Source organism: Herpailurus yagouaroundi, unplaced genomic scaffold (assembly GCF_014898765.1).
Source record: "Herpailurus yagouaroundi ecotype Mexico unplaced genomic scaffold, PumYag 199, whole genome shotgun sequence".
Lineage (NCBI taxonomy): Eukaryota > Metazoa > Chordata > Mammalia > Carnivora > Felidae > Herpailurus > Herpailurus yagouaroundi.
This window is the reverse complement of record NW_024412430.1, coordinates 13,930,191-13,946,070: the sequence shown is the minus strand read 5'-3', so window position 1 is coordinate 13,946,070 and position 15,880 is coordinate 13,930,191. Positions and strand designations below refer to the sequence as shown.

The following is a 15,880-nucleotide window of genomic DNA, read 5'->3' as shown; positions in this document are numbered from 1 at the left end:
CGGCGGCGGGGGGCTGCGCCGCGGCGGGGGGCGCGGGCGAGGGCCGGCCGCTGGGCGCGGGCACCGGCAGCTTCTGCGGGGTGTTCGGGCCACTCAGCTCCGGCCCCGGGCCTGCGGGACAAGAGCGACATGGGCAGCAGCAGCTCGGGCGGGCCGGCGCCCCTGCGCACCCCCGGCCTGCCCGCTGCTCCCGGGGGACCCGCCATGGGGACAAGTAAACTGTCTCAAGGGAAGGAAGGAGGGGAGGAAGGAGGAAGAGGAGGAAGGCAGGAGGAAAGGACGGAAAAGGAAAGAAGAACCTGGCATCTGTCCGCATAGGGAAATGGCGTTCACTAACGAACACTGGCGAAATGGTCCATAAATGACTAAAGGAATAAACTGATTAAAGGAACGGAGGCCCAGCAATTAATGTAGCTCCACAGTGCTTTTTATTTTGTTTTGTTTTTAAAGAATTACAATTACAGGTGCATTCAAGAGTTCAGAAAAGCAAGGGAGTCATGGAACAGTCAGATGCGATTTGGGTGAGGTCCTAAAAATCACATTTTGCAAATTGCGCCAAAAAAACGCGGCTCTAGGCAGACCTCGGTCTTGTTCTGCAGCAGCCTTGCTGTTGAAACCCTTGCCTTGCAAATAACAGCCAGCAGCCTGGCCAGTCCTCTGATGTGAGCTGAAAGGGGCACACATTTTTCCTTAATGACCTAGAAAGCACATTTCAGGCTTAATCAGTGCATCTCAGGAACTTAAGTTTTTGTTTTGTTTTTACTACATATTAGAAAATGTTTCTAAAAACATTGCAGTGTGTGTGTCTGGTGGGGGGGGGAGCCACTCATCCCACCTAATAAAAAGTAGTAAATATTAAGATTCAAGAGAGCATTTTTCTCATGCTAACAGAATAAAGGGATATGTAATCATCCAGCTTATCAAAATGCATTTAATAACTTAATTTAATGCAATTTTCCACATTAAACCTCAGGAGTTTACATTGATTGCTATGTATGGACCTAAAATAAGAAGTCCTCTCCCTCTCTCCTCCTAGGTAAATTTTTACTTACTTCAAAATTATAAATAAGATTAGCAATGCTACCAGATGAATTAGTAAATAAAAAAAAAAAAGAAAAGAAATAAAGCTCACTAAGCTGTTAAAACCTCTGCATTCTTCTGGGTATTTGCCATATCTTCTCTAAGAAAAGTTAAAAAATCATTCAATGGCAACCAAATAATAGTCTATATACTTCAGAACCCCTTAATAATTAACCATACAAAGACACACATTATGAAAGATGAGACATATTTATTCAATTTCCAGCAAATACCGTTTGGAAATGGGCTTCAACTGACAACGCAGGGAGAGTGCCAGCAAAAATTCTGACATGAGGAATTAGAGCAAACTGCTTAGGAAAATAGAGCAAACTGCTTAGGAAACTGTGTGTTGTGTGTGTGTGCCCGCGCATGTGCGTGAGTGTGGGCATATGTGCGTGTGCATGGGCACATACATGAGCGCGTGTGTGTGTGTGTGTGTGTGTGTGTGTGGTGTTACTGTTGTTCTTCTTTCCGCTTCCCTGTGAAATTAGGTAAAACTTTCCAAAATACATAGAGCTACATAATCCTGAGGCAATCTGTAGCCCCTGGGTCTAGTGGGGGGGGATGAAAAACTCTGGAGAGAAAAATGCATTTTTAAAAATTTTCTATTTTAAGCATTGTAGACAGTACTATCATAATAAAGAGATTCTTTTCATCTAAGTACTTTCTGATTTTTTTTTTCTGAATGGGAAAGTCTTTTACATAATGTATCGCGTTTCATAATATTTTATATTTAGAGTTTTATCCATACATAAGAAACCAATTTCTAAACATTAAATCTCAGGGTCGTTAAGCATGGGAATGAGTTATGGAGGGACGTTCTAGAATATTTTCTCCCTAGAGGTCTTTAAAACAGGGTAGATTTTCCCTTGGGGTTGTTTTAGATATGATCCAGTCCAAAGACAGGAGACAGAGATTTCTAACAGTTATGTTAATTCTCTGATTCTTTTTTTTTTTTTTTTTAATTCTCTGTGATTCTATAAATCTCCTTAGTAGACTCAGGAAACTGGTATATTTAAAGACTTGGTATAAGCACACTAAATAATCAACTGAATACATTTGAAGCCCTCTAAAAACACTACCAACTTGAACAAAAACAAAATTTGGGTCTTAGTGATAACAATTACTTTACACTCAGTTCTGAAAGGGATTTTCCTCCTTTCAACGTTTAAATAATTCATCAACAAAAGCCATAACAGGGCACTGGGGTTACGCATTCCACCCGTTCTGGGAGCCTTCTTCTTTAGCCGATAGCCGGCAAATACCTATGCAGAAGCCTCTGATGACTCCTTGAGGTAAATTCAAGTCACTATTTTTAAAGCCACATTTCAGCAAAGGAAGGTATCCAGAGCATGTCGGATATCCCTGGTTCCACTTCTGGTCATTTTTAGCCTATGACTCAAAATGAGGTCTAACACGCACGCACCAGACTAGACTTCTTTAATCCATTAAGTCCAAAGACATTCTTACCTGGCTGATTGACCCTTAAAATTGAGAAGCAGGGAGAGACCCCAACGTGAACCTACATATTCCAATCTCCAATTTGAAAAGTACGACGGTTTGCTGTGAATGAAATGGGCACGTTTAAAACACCCTGTATCTTCCCAGGTCACCTCAGCTCTACCACCTACTGGTGGCGTAAGCCTGAGCAAGTTGTGCCTCGGTTTTCTCATCTGCAGAATGGGGATAAGAGGGTGGTCGTGAGGTACAATGAGATAATGTAGATTCCACCCTCTGCTCTTGTCATTCTTACCACCACCACGGCCACAAAGGTTAAGAAGTGTAATTGAATTAATTTAGCTTTCTAGAAAAACCCCATGGCAACAGAAAGGCCTTTTAGGAAACTTGGTAGCGTATTAGCTAGCAACGTTGGGAGTACGCTCTTCTCCAGCAAACTTCAAAATGCCTCTACAGTTTACAACAACTCAGCACAAATACACAGATAAGTCAGCCTGCCATGTGCTTCCTGCTAATCTGCTATCAGAGCCACTTACAAGCAAATTCCTTTCCTCACTAAACACCGCAAGTTCACTTACTGCGTGGGCCTGTTTTTTTTTTTTCCCCCTCCCTCCAATAGATTACATAACAACTTCTATTTACAGAGGCCAGGGAACTGAATGCAGCTTGCAGCAACTGGACGTGCCTGGAATGTAACTACCTGTTCATCAGGCTTCCTGCCTGTCCCGCAGGCGGCTTCCACACCTGAGGTGCCTGCCTGGCTGGGCTTCCTATCGACAGAAACCATCTCTGCAATAGACACTCGTGGTCTGCCAGACGATAAGACTTCTCCCTGGTATCTTCAAACGCAAAACAAATTACATTCCCTATCTTATCGCCTACCCGCCCCCCAACATAAACAATTTAGGCTTAGTTGCCAAGGCTCCAAACATATCTGTTTTCCCCTGAGCTCCCACCTTGGAAATCTAGGCAGATGTATTATGTCCTGATGTCCCTGAGAGTCTCCCAGGGCAACCAAGGTGTGTGTGTGTGTGTGTGTGTGTGTGTGTGTGTGTGTGTGTGTGTGTCGGGGGTGGGGGGGGTCGTTCTCGGACGGATCCCTATGCCTGATGTTATGAAACAGGGAAACTGAGCCTGGGTGGCATCTGACTCTTTGATTTCGGCTCAGGTCATGATCTCACATCAGGCTCCATGCTGACAGCATGGAGCCTGCTGGGATTCTCTCTCTCCCTCTCTCTCTGTCCCTCCACCACTCGCTCTCTCAAAATAAATAAACAACAACAACAAAACAACAGGGAAACAAACTTATGAAAATACCTGAGTCTCGCATGTACAGAATTTCTGTTCATTCAGAACTGTCTTCTGGCACACTAGGATAGTTACTCAATATTCTGTGCCTTAAATAGGGATTTAAGTGGTTTCCGTGGGTTGGAAAAAAAAATGTAATGAAGTGTATTTATTACATTGAGGATACCTAGAAATTTTAGATACTAAAAGGAGGGGCGAAGCAGGAGAGAGGCACTAAAGAAAATTGGCAGTGAAACTTTTACTTTCTATCGTAAGGTCCTTTACTCCATATACACCAAAAAATAAAAAAATAAAACAACAACAAAAAACACCCCAAAAACCTTTTTTATTACAGTTCCTAATTTTAATTTTGCTTTAGTCTCTATAAAATAAAAAAATAAATCAAAATGAAAAGGGAGATGATGGGTTACATTTGCACAGAGCCCACAGCAGGCAAAGGCTGAAGAATTATTTGTTCAGTGCACAACTCCTGCCGTCATCCAGTAATTCTCCAGCGGTGCCTATGATGATATATGCCACTTTGGGTGAGTTACAACTCTGGAGTAGGTTTGAGGCAGACCACCTCAACCAAAAAGATTCTCCTCACACATGAATAACGCTACAAAGTGGGACAAAAGAAACACGGAATCGTAGCTACCTCTAGGTAAGTGGACATACTTAAAAACTTATTGTTTCCTGAAATATTAGTAGAGCGATTTATACACAATACTTTTTTTTTAATTAGGGAGGGATGGAGGTAAACAGTAACAAGAAAAATAATATTAACCCGGAAAAAATATTCTTCTTTTGACTTGTCCTAAACGCCAACCTCCTCCCCACCCCCACCAAAAAACAAAACCAAAAACAAAAAAAGTCATTGTCAAGGAAGATTGTCATTTCCCTCTAAAATCCGAGATTTGGGGACAAGTTCTGCAACAATGTCAGGTGTAAGCCCCTTCCCAGCGGCAGAAATGGATCTGCTCTGTTAACAGGTTATTTCTTCCAAAGTTACCCATGGCCTCCTTGCCCCTCTCTGGCATGAAACACTACCTGCCCTAATATTTTCACTTGTAATGAAGCCTGCTTTCTAGAAACACGAGACATGAGTGGTGAGTAATAAAATGAGTTCCTCCCAACAACAGGGGCCTGGTGAGGGCAGGCCCAAGCATCGGAGACAGAAAAGACACGGAGCCCTCTCTTCTGGAGAGGGTCCAGAAAGCGCACTCAGGATTGTGTTGAACTGGGGCATGGAGTGGTTGCTCTTCCCAAGCATCCACACAACCACGACTTCGTTCCCTAAGTTCTGCTCTGTCATTGGGCCTGCTTATTCGAACTTCGGGTGAAAAGGTATCTGAAATGAATTGATTGCCTTCCTGCCTTCTGAAGGGAGGCTTTGGGATGTTTTCCTGCTGAGCGTAGGTCATTAAAAAAAAATACCAATGCTCATGGAGGTCTGTGATGAGATGGCACCCCAGGACATGCATCGAGGTGCGGTGACAGGTGCCTACTGACAGGGTCCCAAACCACTACCTTTTGGGAGGTGCTTAACTATCTGATTCCTGTCACTCCGTCTCTGCTGGAAACTGCCCTGAGATGTGGGTTATCAAGATGTGCCAATTTCCTTGACGTTGTGTCTAAAGAGCAAGTTAAAAGGCTCTACATAAGGAGCGAAGATGTTTTTCCTTTTGACACACACAGGAGTAAAATGCTTGCATCTGGTGCACAGAGTTTGGGATGGGGTTCTTTCCCTGGTGGTGAGCTCTGTTGTGATGAGGGAGCCAGTACGGGGCAGCGGTTAAAAGACATGGGCTCTTGAGGTCAGGCTGCTGGTATGTGAGTCCCGACCCGCCATGTTCTGGATGTAAAGTACTCATCGCTGAGCATGGTGCACGAGGTATGCCAGTAGGTGTGCCCTAAGTGTAAGCTATGCACCCAGAGACGTGCGTGTATTTCTTTCTTTCATCTGGCTGCCTTCCCCAGAGCTGGAGTTATGCCATTTTAAAACCTCTAAATGCATCAAATATGCAAACTACCATTTTATGCGTGGTTTTCATCTACGTTTGCAGACCCTAGAGGCTCAGTGCCATAGGATCCTTCACCTACCAAAGCGCCATGGTCACTACAAAATGATCTGAATCTGACATGATCCTTTCTTACTCTTTCAAATCCATTCCTAAGTATACAACCACAGTTAACAAGGTGAGTTTATCCCTACCAGAAGAGAAACACAAACTCCGAAGACAGAGTACTTCATCATCATCATCATCATCACCTGAACTCTTCTATACTACTTCAGTCCCCAAACCTAGAAAAAGTACCCATTTTCTGCACCGATTGTGTGCAGGAATCAGCATGTCGTGGCCTGCCCTAAGGAGAGGGAACCATTCGCAGGAAGGATGTCAACGTCAAGGAAGACCCTGGGAATTCAAAATTCCCAGGGATTCAAAGCTCTAATCAGGACAAAACCATAAACTCTTTGCTTACCTGGTGGTTAACAAAAAAAGCCTGCCAGAGAAAATAAAGTGCGTGGAAGCTCATCCCCTAGCCTCCTGCACCTCTGAATTCTATCAGCAGGATCAAGCCAGACCACCAGAAGGCCCTGGAAAGGACTATCTCATCTCCACCTGTTACATAACAGCACAGCTTAAGCTTTGATGCCGGGGTATATATAAGAAATAGGCCATGTGGATTCTGTTACTCGGTTTATTATGAACAAATGTCACTGATGCCTGTCACGCAGTGTCTTTTATAATAATAATAATAATAATAGCGGTAATTAAAAAAATAATCCCACCCGGAGAATCTATTTTATTGCCTCATGCTAGAAAACGCTGCGTTTTCCTCTGAGACTCCGGTGAGCTACTTGCTTCTGAACGGTGAAGATTTGGTACCAGACCCTCCCCCCCACCCCACCCCTTTCCTGACTGCCCGGAAACTAGAGTCCACTTGCTCGGAGGCAACAGCCGTTGGAGCTCTTGTCGGCCCGTGTCCCTGACCTCCCTGACCCTGATTTCGATTCCCTTTGCTTCTGATTTCCTACCTGATCATGATTTTACTGCAGGTGTGCTCCTAGGAAGCCTCCCTCAATGCTTTTCGCAAGACAAACCGGGTAGAAATAAATAAGTCAACCAACCTAAGATGGCTCGCGGGGACCGGATTCTGGGGGCGCATTTTGGCGATGGGACGCACCGCGTGCAGGGCTCTTAACCTGGGGGGGGGGGGGGGTGTGTGCACGGGCTTCCGACAGACCTTGAACCTCTTGGAAGAGAATGCAGAATCGCGGGGGACACACCGCCTCCTGCCTCAGACTCTACGGCACAGGAGCCCAAGGATCCTGGGCAAGTGAGCAAAGGAAGACACGACAGCCAACGAGGTACAACAAAGGGCTAAGTCAGCCCTGGGCTTCGGGCGACCCAGCGCTTGCGCACCCGGAACAGTCCTTATCCGAGCCGGAGCACCGCGTTATTCATTGGGTGGCACGTTAACCTACCAGATGGTCTGTTGTAGTTAACAAGGGCCTGCTGCTGCGGCTGCTGTGCCTGCGGCTGGGGCTGCGAGGGCGGCTGGGGCTGCGGCTGCGGCTGCTGCATGCCGGGCAACGTCCTTTTCCCCTGCACTGCAAGCTGCAGCGTTTCGGGGAGGGGCTGGCCGCGGGCCAGCATTTTGTAAGCTAAAATCTGAGCTCGCAGCTGATGCAGCTGGACGGGGCTGAAAGGCGAGGGACCTCTGTTGGGCTGGCTCATCGCCTGCGGATCGCCCGACAGGAGGGGCCCCGGCTGGCTGGGCGGCATCTGGGGTGGGGTCGGGCCGCCCCCCGACATAGGACTGGAGACGTGCTCTGGGGCTCCCAGCGGAGACGGGTGCGGCGACATGTAGCCTGGAATAAAACAGGAGAGGAGATCACACGCTGCCCCCAGTGACCCCCGTGGGCCAGGCATTCCTGGCTACTGGGATAATTTTCTGCAACAGCACTGCCTGTTTAGAGGAATGTAGGATATATACCATTCAATAATCACAGAAGTACATGGAATTATCAAATTTCTATACACCAGAGGCATACAAATTAAAATTTTCTAGGAGTCACATTAACAGGTAAAAGAAACAAAGCTCATTTTAATAATGTTTCACTGACATCAACAAACCCCAAAATAGTATCATTTCAAAATATAAAAATTATTAGACATATTTTACATTCATTCTTTTTTTTTTTTTCATACTAAGTCACAACACACCTCAAAGAGTAGAAGCCACATGTCGAGTGATCAAAGACCGCATGTGTCCTAGAAGGTAAACTGTCAGTGGCTGCCATATACCTAAACGAAAGGCACCAGGGGAGAGCAGTATACATTCAGACTGGCTTCAACTGACAGAACAAAACCTGGAGGTGGGTTCGATATCACAAAAGGGAATGAAGAGTCTCTTATGAGGACAGCAAATGATTATCTGGTTTATTATTATGCACAATTATTGAGGGCCTCCACTGTTGTAGGCACTACCCAAGTTGAGTGCTCCCTCGAAACAGAGCCTGATGGAAGGATTGAGTGTGAGTGATTTGGGCAAAAGGTGCGGGGATACTGGCAGGGGTATAAAAAGGTGGCATAAGGCAGGGACAGCAGCTGCTAGAGTGGGTATCTGCAGATTAATCTCTGGTAGACGCTCAGGGACATAAGGTAAATAACTTGCCTCCAAATTATCCCAGGGAGCTGGGGGAGGAAGAAACTTGAGGTATTTACACTCTCAGGATCATCAGTCACTGCTTATGTCACCGGTGACGACTCTGGGGGATCATTGGTCCCCAGGGACTCTTCTAGCTGTGGATAAGAGGGACTGAAGTCAGCTGAAGGCAACATGGTGATCTGGCCAGCGGCTTTTAGGCTAGTGGGAGCACAGACATGGTAAGGAGAATTAAAAGGATAGGAGTGGAGTACACATTATTTCTTTAATCCCCACAACATCCTCAGAGCCTATGTGTTGTCCCCTCGTTTTCAAATTTTTCTTATTTTTATGTATTTTTTAAATATTTATTTGTGAGAGAGGGAAACAGAGAGCATGAGTGGGGAAGGGGCAAAGAGAGAGAGGGAGAGAGGATCCAAAGGGGGCTCTATGCTGACAGCAGACAGCCCGATGCGGGGCTTGAGCCCATGAACCGTGAGATCACGACCTGAGCCAAAGTGGGACACTTAACCAGCTGAGCCATCTAGGCACCCCACCTCATTTTTTTTTTGAAATAAGGAAACTGAGGCTCAGAGTGTGAGTGAGTTACCCAAGGTCACACAATGAGATCTCTGTAGCTCCGAAATTCAAACCAAAGTCCGTGTGATTCCAATGTGTACATGTTCTCTCCAGCGTCTAATATTAATCTGGTTTTATAAAAAATAAGTTAGAGACTCGAAAGTCTCACCAATCCTTCTAGAACCATTTACAATATGACATAAACATGAGAGGAATCTGTTTGGGCTTATAAGAGATCTACACGGGAAACTTAAGAATACTTTTCTTGGGGAAGAAAAGTCAAAAATGCATAAAATACTTCAAGGAACTCATTTTCAGGAGATGAACTGCATATCCCGGCCAAAGAATTCCTGGAAAAACATATGACCGAGCACTGTTGCAGGGAGACCCAAGGTGAAGTGAAGGAGGGAACAAGGCGGCCTCCTGCAATCCTAAAGCCTGTCCCGAATTCAAACTAAGCGCTAATTAATCAAATCACCGATGTCCTAAGACACAGTATAAAATATTAAAGGTCATTGCCTTTTAATAAATGTACTTGAGTCACAATTATCATAAAGGTCATCACACCCGCGGTTATTAGACATCTGCTTTGTGTTTGAGCCCACGTTGGGATTGGGCTGAAACAGCTCTGTGCGTCCACGTGGGATCACAGAGGCCCAAGAATATCTGACCAACAGTGACTGGGGACTCAACCGTCACCATGTGCAAAACTAGAGGGGGAAAAAGGGATGTAACTTCTTGTATGTGGAATTGCCAAGGGAAACAAATTTCATCTGATCCTCTAAGACAAGGGTAGGTTCTGTCCAATCAAAGGGTGGGAGAAGTAGAGCTCCATTCAGAGAAATCCTGCACTGAGGATCCACTGACTCTTGTTCTCCAAATCCCTACTTCATAAGAAAATGCAAAACCACTCAGCCACTAGGGTTCTAGTTAGTCATAGAAGTTGGCCAAGAAAATGCCCTTGAACCTGAAAGCAGCCTCCAGGGCCAGCAGACATGTACAGCCCAGTATGCTGCCACTTAAAACAGAAAAGGTTTAGATGGGACCCACAATATACACCTAACTTTGTCATGAACATTCTTCCTTCTTTTTTTTTTTTTTTTATTTTTTTTTTAACCTTTATTTATTTTTGAGACAGAGAGAGACAGAGCATTAATGGGGGAGGGGCAGAGAGAGAGGGAGTCACAGAATCGGAAACAGGCTCCAGGCTCTGAGCCATCAGCCCAATGCCCGGCGCGGGGCTCGAACTCATGGACCACGAGATCGTGACCTGAGCCGAAGTCGGACGCTTAACCAACTGAGCCACCCAGGCGCCCCGAACATTCTTCCTTCTTAATGAGGCTTACATTTGCCCCTTCATTGTAATGCTGGCGCAAAATGGGAATTTGTTCATTAGGAAGCAGCCTCCTGACACCGTTTTGGCCAACCCTCTACCTACCACAGAGGGAGAAACCTGCTACCAAAAACTTCCTGCTGGCATTTTCATAGTAGGAGGGATACTCCTTCTACATTAAAATGGGTCATATGTCTCCCGTCTTCTGGTCTCTCCTATTTTCTTCAGGTCATCAATTATAGCTTACCCCAAGATAAGTCACAGGATGCCTAATACAATGGGCCAAAACACCAGACGATCCAGTCTAAACTCAACTGTTAACCAAATTGCTCTTTTAAACTGTGGAGTACAGGCAAGACGAAGCAAGGGAGGAAGGTGAGACAGTTACATCAGGGACAGTGATTAAGTTTACCTCAAATTCACTAAGGAAGAAGCTGAGAGTGGAATAAAAATCATTTTCCAGAATTCGTCAGTGCAACCAAGTTTCACCTCAAATGTGACAAGAAGAAACTGGGGATGGGAATTTTTCCCCCCAGAAAATACAGGGGATGGTAATAGAATCATTCTATCACAGTATGACGTTAAAAATGTGACAGTGTTTCAGCTAAAGAGAGAGAGAGATTTTTTTTATCCTACGTTCCATAAAACTTCAGGAAAAAACAGAATCTAAATGATGATACAACATAACATATTTTAGTAATTATCTTCAGTTGAGAAAACGGGGTGAGGAAATTGCCTGAGAGTGAATATACATTCGTCTGCAAGATGCCAGCGTCGATATGGAGTCTACTCTTTTTGAACTAGTCTGATTTGCTCATTCGAAAGTGGTCCAAAAGTGGCAGTTTTACTTCCCTGGTCTTCGAGGGCCAATATCTCCCCAGTTTCACCTTGCCTCAGAGAGAAGCAGTCACGTCTCTCCTTTTAATAATCTTGAACTTATAAGTGCCAATTTTTATATGAATTTTCTCTTCGCACGCGCGCGCGCACACACACACACACACACACATTAAGTATTATATACTTGCCTTGGAAGACTTTTTCTATCCAACGGACTAAAAATAAACAATGTTATCATTGAGACCATAAGGTACACAATTCAGTATTTATTGAAGGAAATGGTTTTCCTTCTCAACCAATACCTTAAAATAACCTAATATGTTGCTAGGTAGTTAAAGCTGGCAGCCTTCCAATCAATGCCACACCTCTCTATACCTGTGTGTTTATAAATGGCTTTTTACAATGGGGTTTTTAAAGAGACATGCTATTACAGAGTCTAAATTCTTTTTAGATCATTATATAGAATAAGACTCCATTATACCAATACTACTTTACTCAAAACTATGCTTTTAAATAACTCATTCCCCAGCCTGCAATGCACTTTGCTAGTTTGGAGAAAAATATTACGTGCTAATTCTGATTCCATTTAAATGCAGACCTCTACGTTTCCAAGTAATTAGAACTTCCTGAAATTACATAAAAATTAGTATCTATTGGGGTGCCTGGGTGGCACAGTCGGTTGAGCGTCCGACTTCAGCCAGGTCACGATCTCGCGGTCCGTGAGTTCGAGCCCCGCGTCAGGCTCTGGGCTGATGGCTCAGAGCCTGGAGCCTGTTTCCGATTCTGTGTCTCCCTCTCTCTCTGCCCCTCCCCCGTTCATGCTCTGTCTCTCTCTGTCCCAAAAATAAATAAAAAAGTTGAAAAAAAATTTAAAAAAAAATAAAAAAATTAGTATCTATTTAGAATTGTTGACTTGTGAATGCATCAGGTCACTTCTCTGCCTACATTAATGAAACTAACTAGGTATCTATCCAGTTGTGTGCTAGATCCTGTGCCAACGTCTTGGAGATTCCAAGCGGAATAAGAAGAACCAAGCAATGAGAGCATTTCTAAGATACATGAAAGTAAAAACGCTCACGTAAAGTTCACGCATCGGAAGTGTTTTGTGTTGGGAGTTTTGCTCGGACCCTATGACTAGAGGTACTGCCAAGCTGGGAGCAGAGAGAACAAGCACCTGGCTTCGAGAATTACTGAATGTCACTCGTCTACATCTCCCAGACAGTACAAACGAGGTCTATATTGGCTCTGTGAATGCACCTGGCTCGCACCTGGCTCCTTAATATTTAAATGTTAAACCTGGAAGTGCTGTCTAAATTCATTCTTGAACACCGAATGGGTCAAATGTTTTTTTCCTATACTGCAAAAAGGCCCAATGAATCAGGCTGCTTTTCTGACAACATGGTAGTCAACATTTGGTGAGTCCTCTGTGACCCTTAGACCTGCCTGCCATCAAAATTCAGATCGGAGTCTGGGATATTCAAAACCTGCTTAAACATTAATGACGATACACTCCTATGCCTCCATGATTTGCTTATTTATATATCTGTTAAAACTGTGAACACACTTCTCTAAATCCTCAGTCAAAAAAATCTCTCCTCGGATGGACGGATGGCTGATCATGAATAGAGAAAAAGACTACATATATTAAACTACAAAGGAGTATGCACACCAACACATAAACCACAAACTTTGAATTATATATCAACATATTAGGGTTAACTGGTCCTAGATGAATGCATGCCCTTGCATGCTGAAATGATCATTAAATGACTGTGAAAACAGGTTACATTGTACTCAAAGACTTGGCGGTATCTTTACTATGTCTTAGGGAAGAAGGCACCAAGGAGAAGAGAAATATACCATAGATTGATTGGCCATTGTGGGTTGAATTATGTCCTCTGCAGAGATATGCTAAAGCCCTAACTTCTAGAACCTATGAATACAACCTTATTTGGAAACAGGATCTTTGCAGACGTAATCAAGTTAAGATGAGGTCATAATGGATTAAGACCCTAAACCGATGACTAGTGTCCTTACGAGAAGAGCGAAATCTGGACACAGGCACAGACACTCAGGAAAAATGTCACATGGAGACCAAGACCGATTGGAATGAGAGATCGACAAGCCAAGCAGTGTCAAGCTCTCAGCCACCAGAGGCTTCCTGAATTTACAAACAGGAAAACAAGGCAAAACAAGATTCTTCCCCAGAGCTTTCAGAGAGAGCAGGGACTTGCTGATACCTTGATTTCAGGTTTCCAGCCTCCAGAACCATGAGAGAATAAATTTCTATTGTTCTGAGCTGCCCCCCACCCCCACCCCACCACCAGTTGGTGGGAATTTGTTATGGCGGCCTCAGGAGACTAATGCAGCCACCCATCAGCAAGGACAGGTAATTCCGCTGCCACAAAAAAGCCACCTTACAGACAACGTAAGAGCATGCAATCCAAGGGACACGGTGGCTCATCTTACCTTCACATCTATGCTGTCATTTGGAGGCAGACCTGGATTCTCCTTCTGGCCCCGTCACTTACTGGATGTGTAAACTTAGGAAAACACGGTAAATTCTCGGAGCTTTAACTTCCCGTCTGTACCACTGGGGTGCCCTAATTTACCTTACAAGATCACGAGAAAGAATCTGCATAAAGTACACAAAGCACTCTGTAGACTGCTGGGACACAGGGTGGCTAGTAGAATTTATTAGCATTTTGGAAATAAAACTGTCCATATAAATCATAGTTGTGCTGGCGGGGGAAGGGGGAAATGAAGCAGGACTCGATCTCCCTTAGACACGTTCTTTGGAAACCACAATTAAAATAACCAATAAGAGGGGCGCCTGGGTGGCTTGGTCAGTTGAGCACCTGACTTCAGCTCAGGTCATGATCTCGTAGTTTGTGGGTTCGAGCCCCGTGTCAGGCTCTGTGCTGACAGCTCAGAGCCTGGAGCCTGCTTCGGATTCTGTGTCTCCGTCTCTCTCTGTCCCTCCCCTGCTCATGCTCACTCGCTCTCTCTCTCTCTCTCTCAAAAATAAATAAATGTTAAAAAAAATAAATTAAAGAACCAATAAGAAAGATGAAAGGCTATGGAACTGAGCCAATGTCAGGTGTGGAGCAGACACAAACCTTGGCTGTGTTGATCCATTGGACTCTGGGGAGGACCCATGCCTGGGTGCGGTGGCCGCATACCGGTGCCCTTCATGGATCCACAATGGATATCTTCTACAATCCCCTTGTCGTGCATACCATCCATGGGCTGAAACATGTCAAGGACGTCAGTTAGATGTCACTTTAGCTACAAAATATGTAGTCGGACCCTGAAGATCCCTCATGTTTAAAGTCTTCAAAATTGTGGCACAATTTTCTCTGGCTCACATGACAAACATCTATTTTTATACCTAGACTATCTGTATCATTATAGGTCTTACATATATTTTATAGACGGAGACAAAAAATAAGACTATATCAACAGGGCTAACAAAACTATCTGCAAGTCAAAGTTAAGGCTGTGAACAGCTGGATTTTTTTTTTTTTTTGTAATGTCAAAAGCCTATAGATAAAAAGAAAGTCCTGCTCACAAGGGAGACAAATAGAAGTTATTCTTCTAAACCATTTTAAGTAAGTTTTGAAACCTGTTGTACATTGAAGTTATAGTGCAAAGTCAGAAGGGAGACTATTTGAAACATCTGTGACGGTCTATTTTTTGGTAAGTTTTTTTTTTTTTTCCCCCATCAGAGAGGAAAGAAGACTATGGAAAGTTTAAAAGTCGAAATCGGAAAGTTCCATGCAGTTAGGAAAAGAGGAACAGCCGCAGTGGAGCAGACTACTTCAAGGGAAGGAAGGTCCAATGGACGAAGCTATACCCTGGAGAGAAGAGGTCCTGAAAACGTTTCAAGGCAGAGTTTGGAAAAAAGTTAAGAACGCAGGGACTGTTCACAGGACGTGAGGCCTCGTATGTAACAGGCACATGATAAAGAGCCATTGAGCTGACATTAATCCAATCCAGAATTGGGCAACGGAGCATGTGTTTGAAAAAAAAGGAAAAGTCTATTCCTCCCCACACTGGAAGAGCAATTTTCAGAACAGCCTGAAAGAAAGATTTCCAGGAGTTTATAGAAACCAAATGACTTCAAGTAAGAAAGTATGAGTGTTTGCAGTTTTACAGAAAGGAAAGTTAATTTCTGCAGAGTCAAAAGCGCGCACTTGAAAAGAGGAAAAATTTACCATAAAGAGGATGTTCAGAAGAAAAATGGGAAGAATTTGGGATAAAGAGTGTCTCTGAGTCTGTTAAATAGTAATAATAGGGAAGAAATCAAGGCAACACAAGCAGATGTATTTAGGCCACTTGTTTATTTATTTCCAGCGATGTTGAAAAGCGAAAAGCTGAATCTCAGAAGGAGAAGGAGGAGAAAGACAAGGAACAAAGCTGCCTGTAAAAGGACTCTAAAAAAGGGAAGGCATCTGGTCAGCAGGTGTGAACTCTAGGCGCTTAAACAGGTCCCCACGCAGGGCATCATCAGAGGGGCTGGGATTATGGAAAAGCAGGATGGCAAAAAAAAAAAAAAAAAAAAAAAAAAATCTCAGCAAAGCAAAAGAAAATGAAACAAAAATGAGTATAAACGGGGGGGGGGGGGGGGGGGGGGGGGGAGGGGAAGCGAGG

At 44.2% G+C, this 15,880-nt stretch overlaps 1 protein-coding gene across 1 annotated transcript in view; it reads right to left on the bottom strand.

Moving 5' to 3' along the window:
- Nucleotides 1-15,880, bottom strand: part of SMARCA2 (SWI/SNF related BAF chromatin remodeling complex subunit ATPase 2) — a 185,551-nt gene that overhangs the window by 152,602 nt on the left and 17,069 nt on the right. The window contains exons 3-5 of the mRNA XM_040449259.1: nt 14,347-14,476; nt 7,316-7,702; nt 5-111 (exon numbers count right to left, since the gene is read on the bottom strand). Coding sequence (XP_040305193.1) covers nt 5-111; nt 7,316-7,702; nt 14,347-14,476 — 624 coding nt within the window. The remainder of the gene's footprint in view (nt 1-4; nt 112-7,315; nt 7,703-14,346; nt 14,477-15,880) is intronic.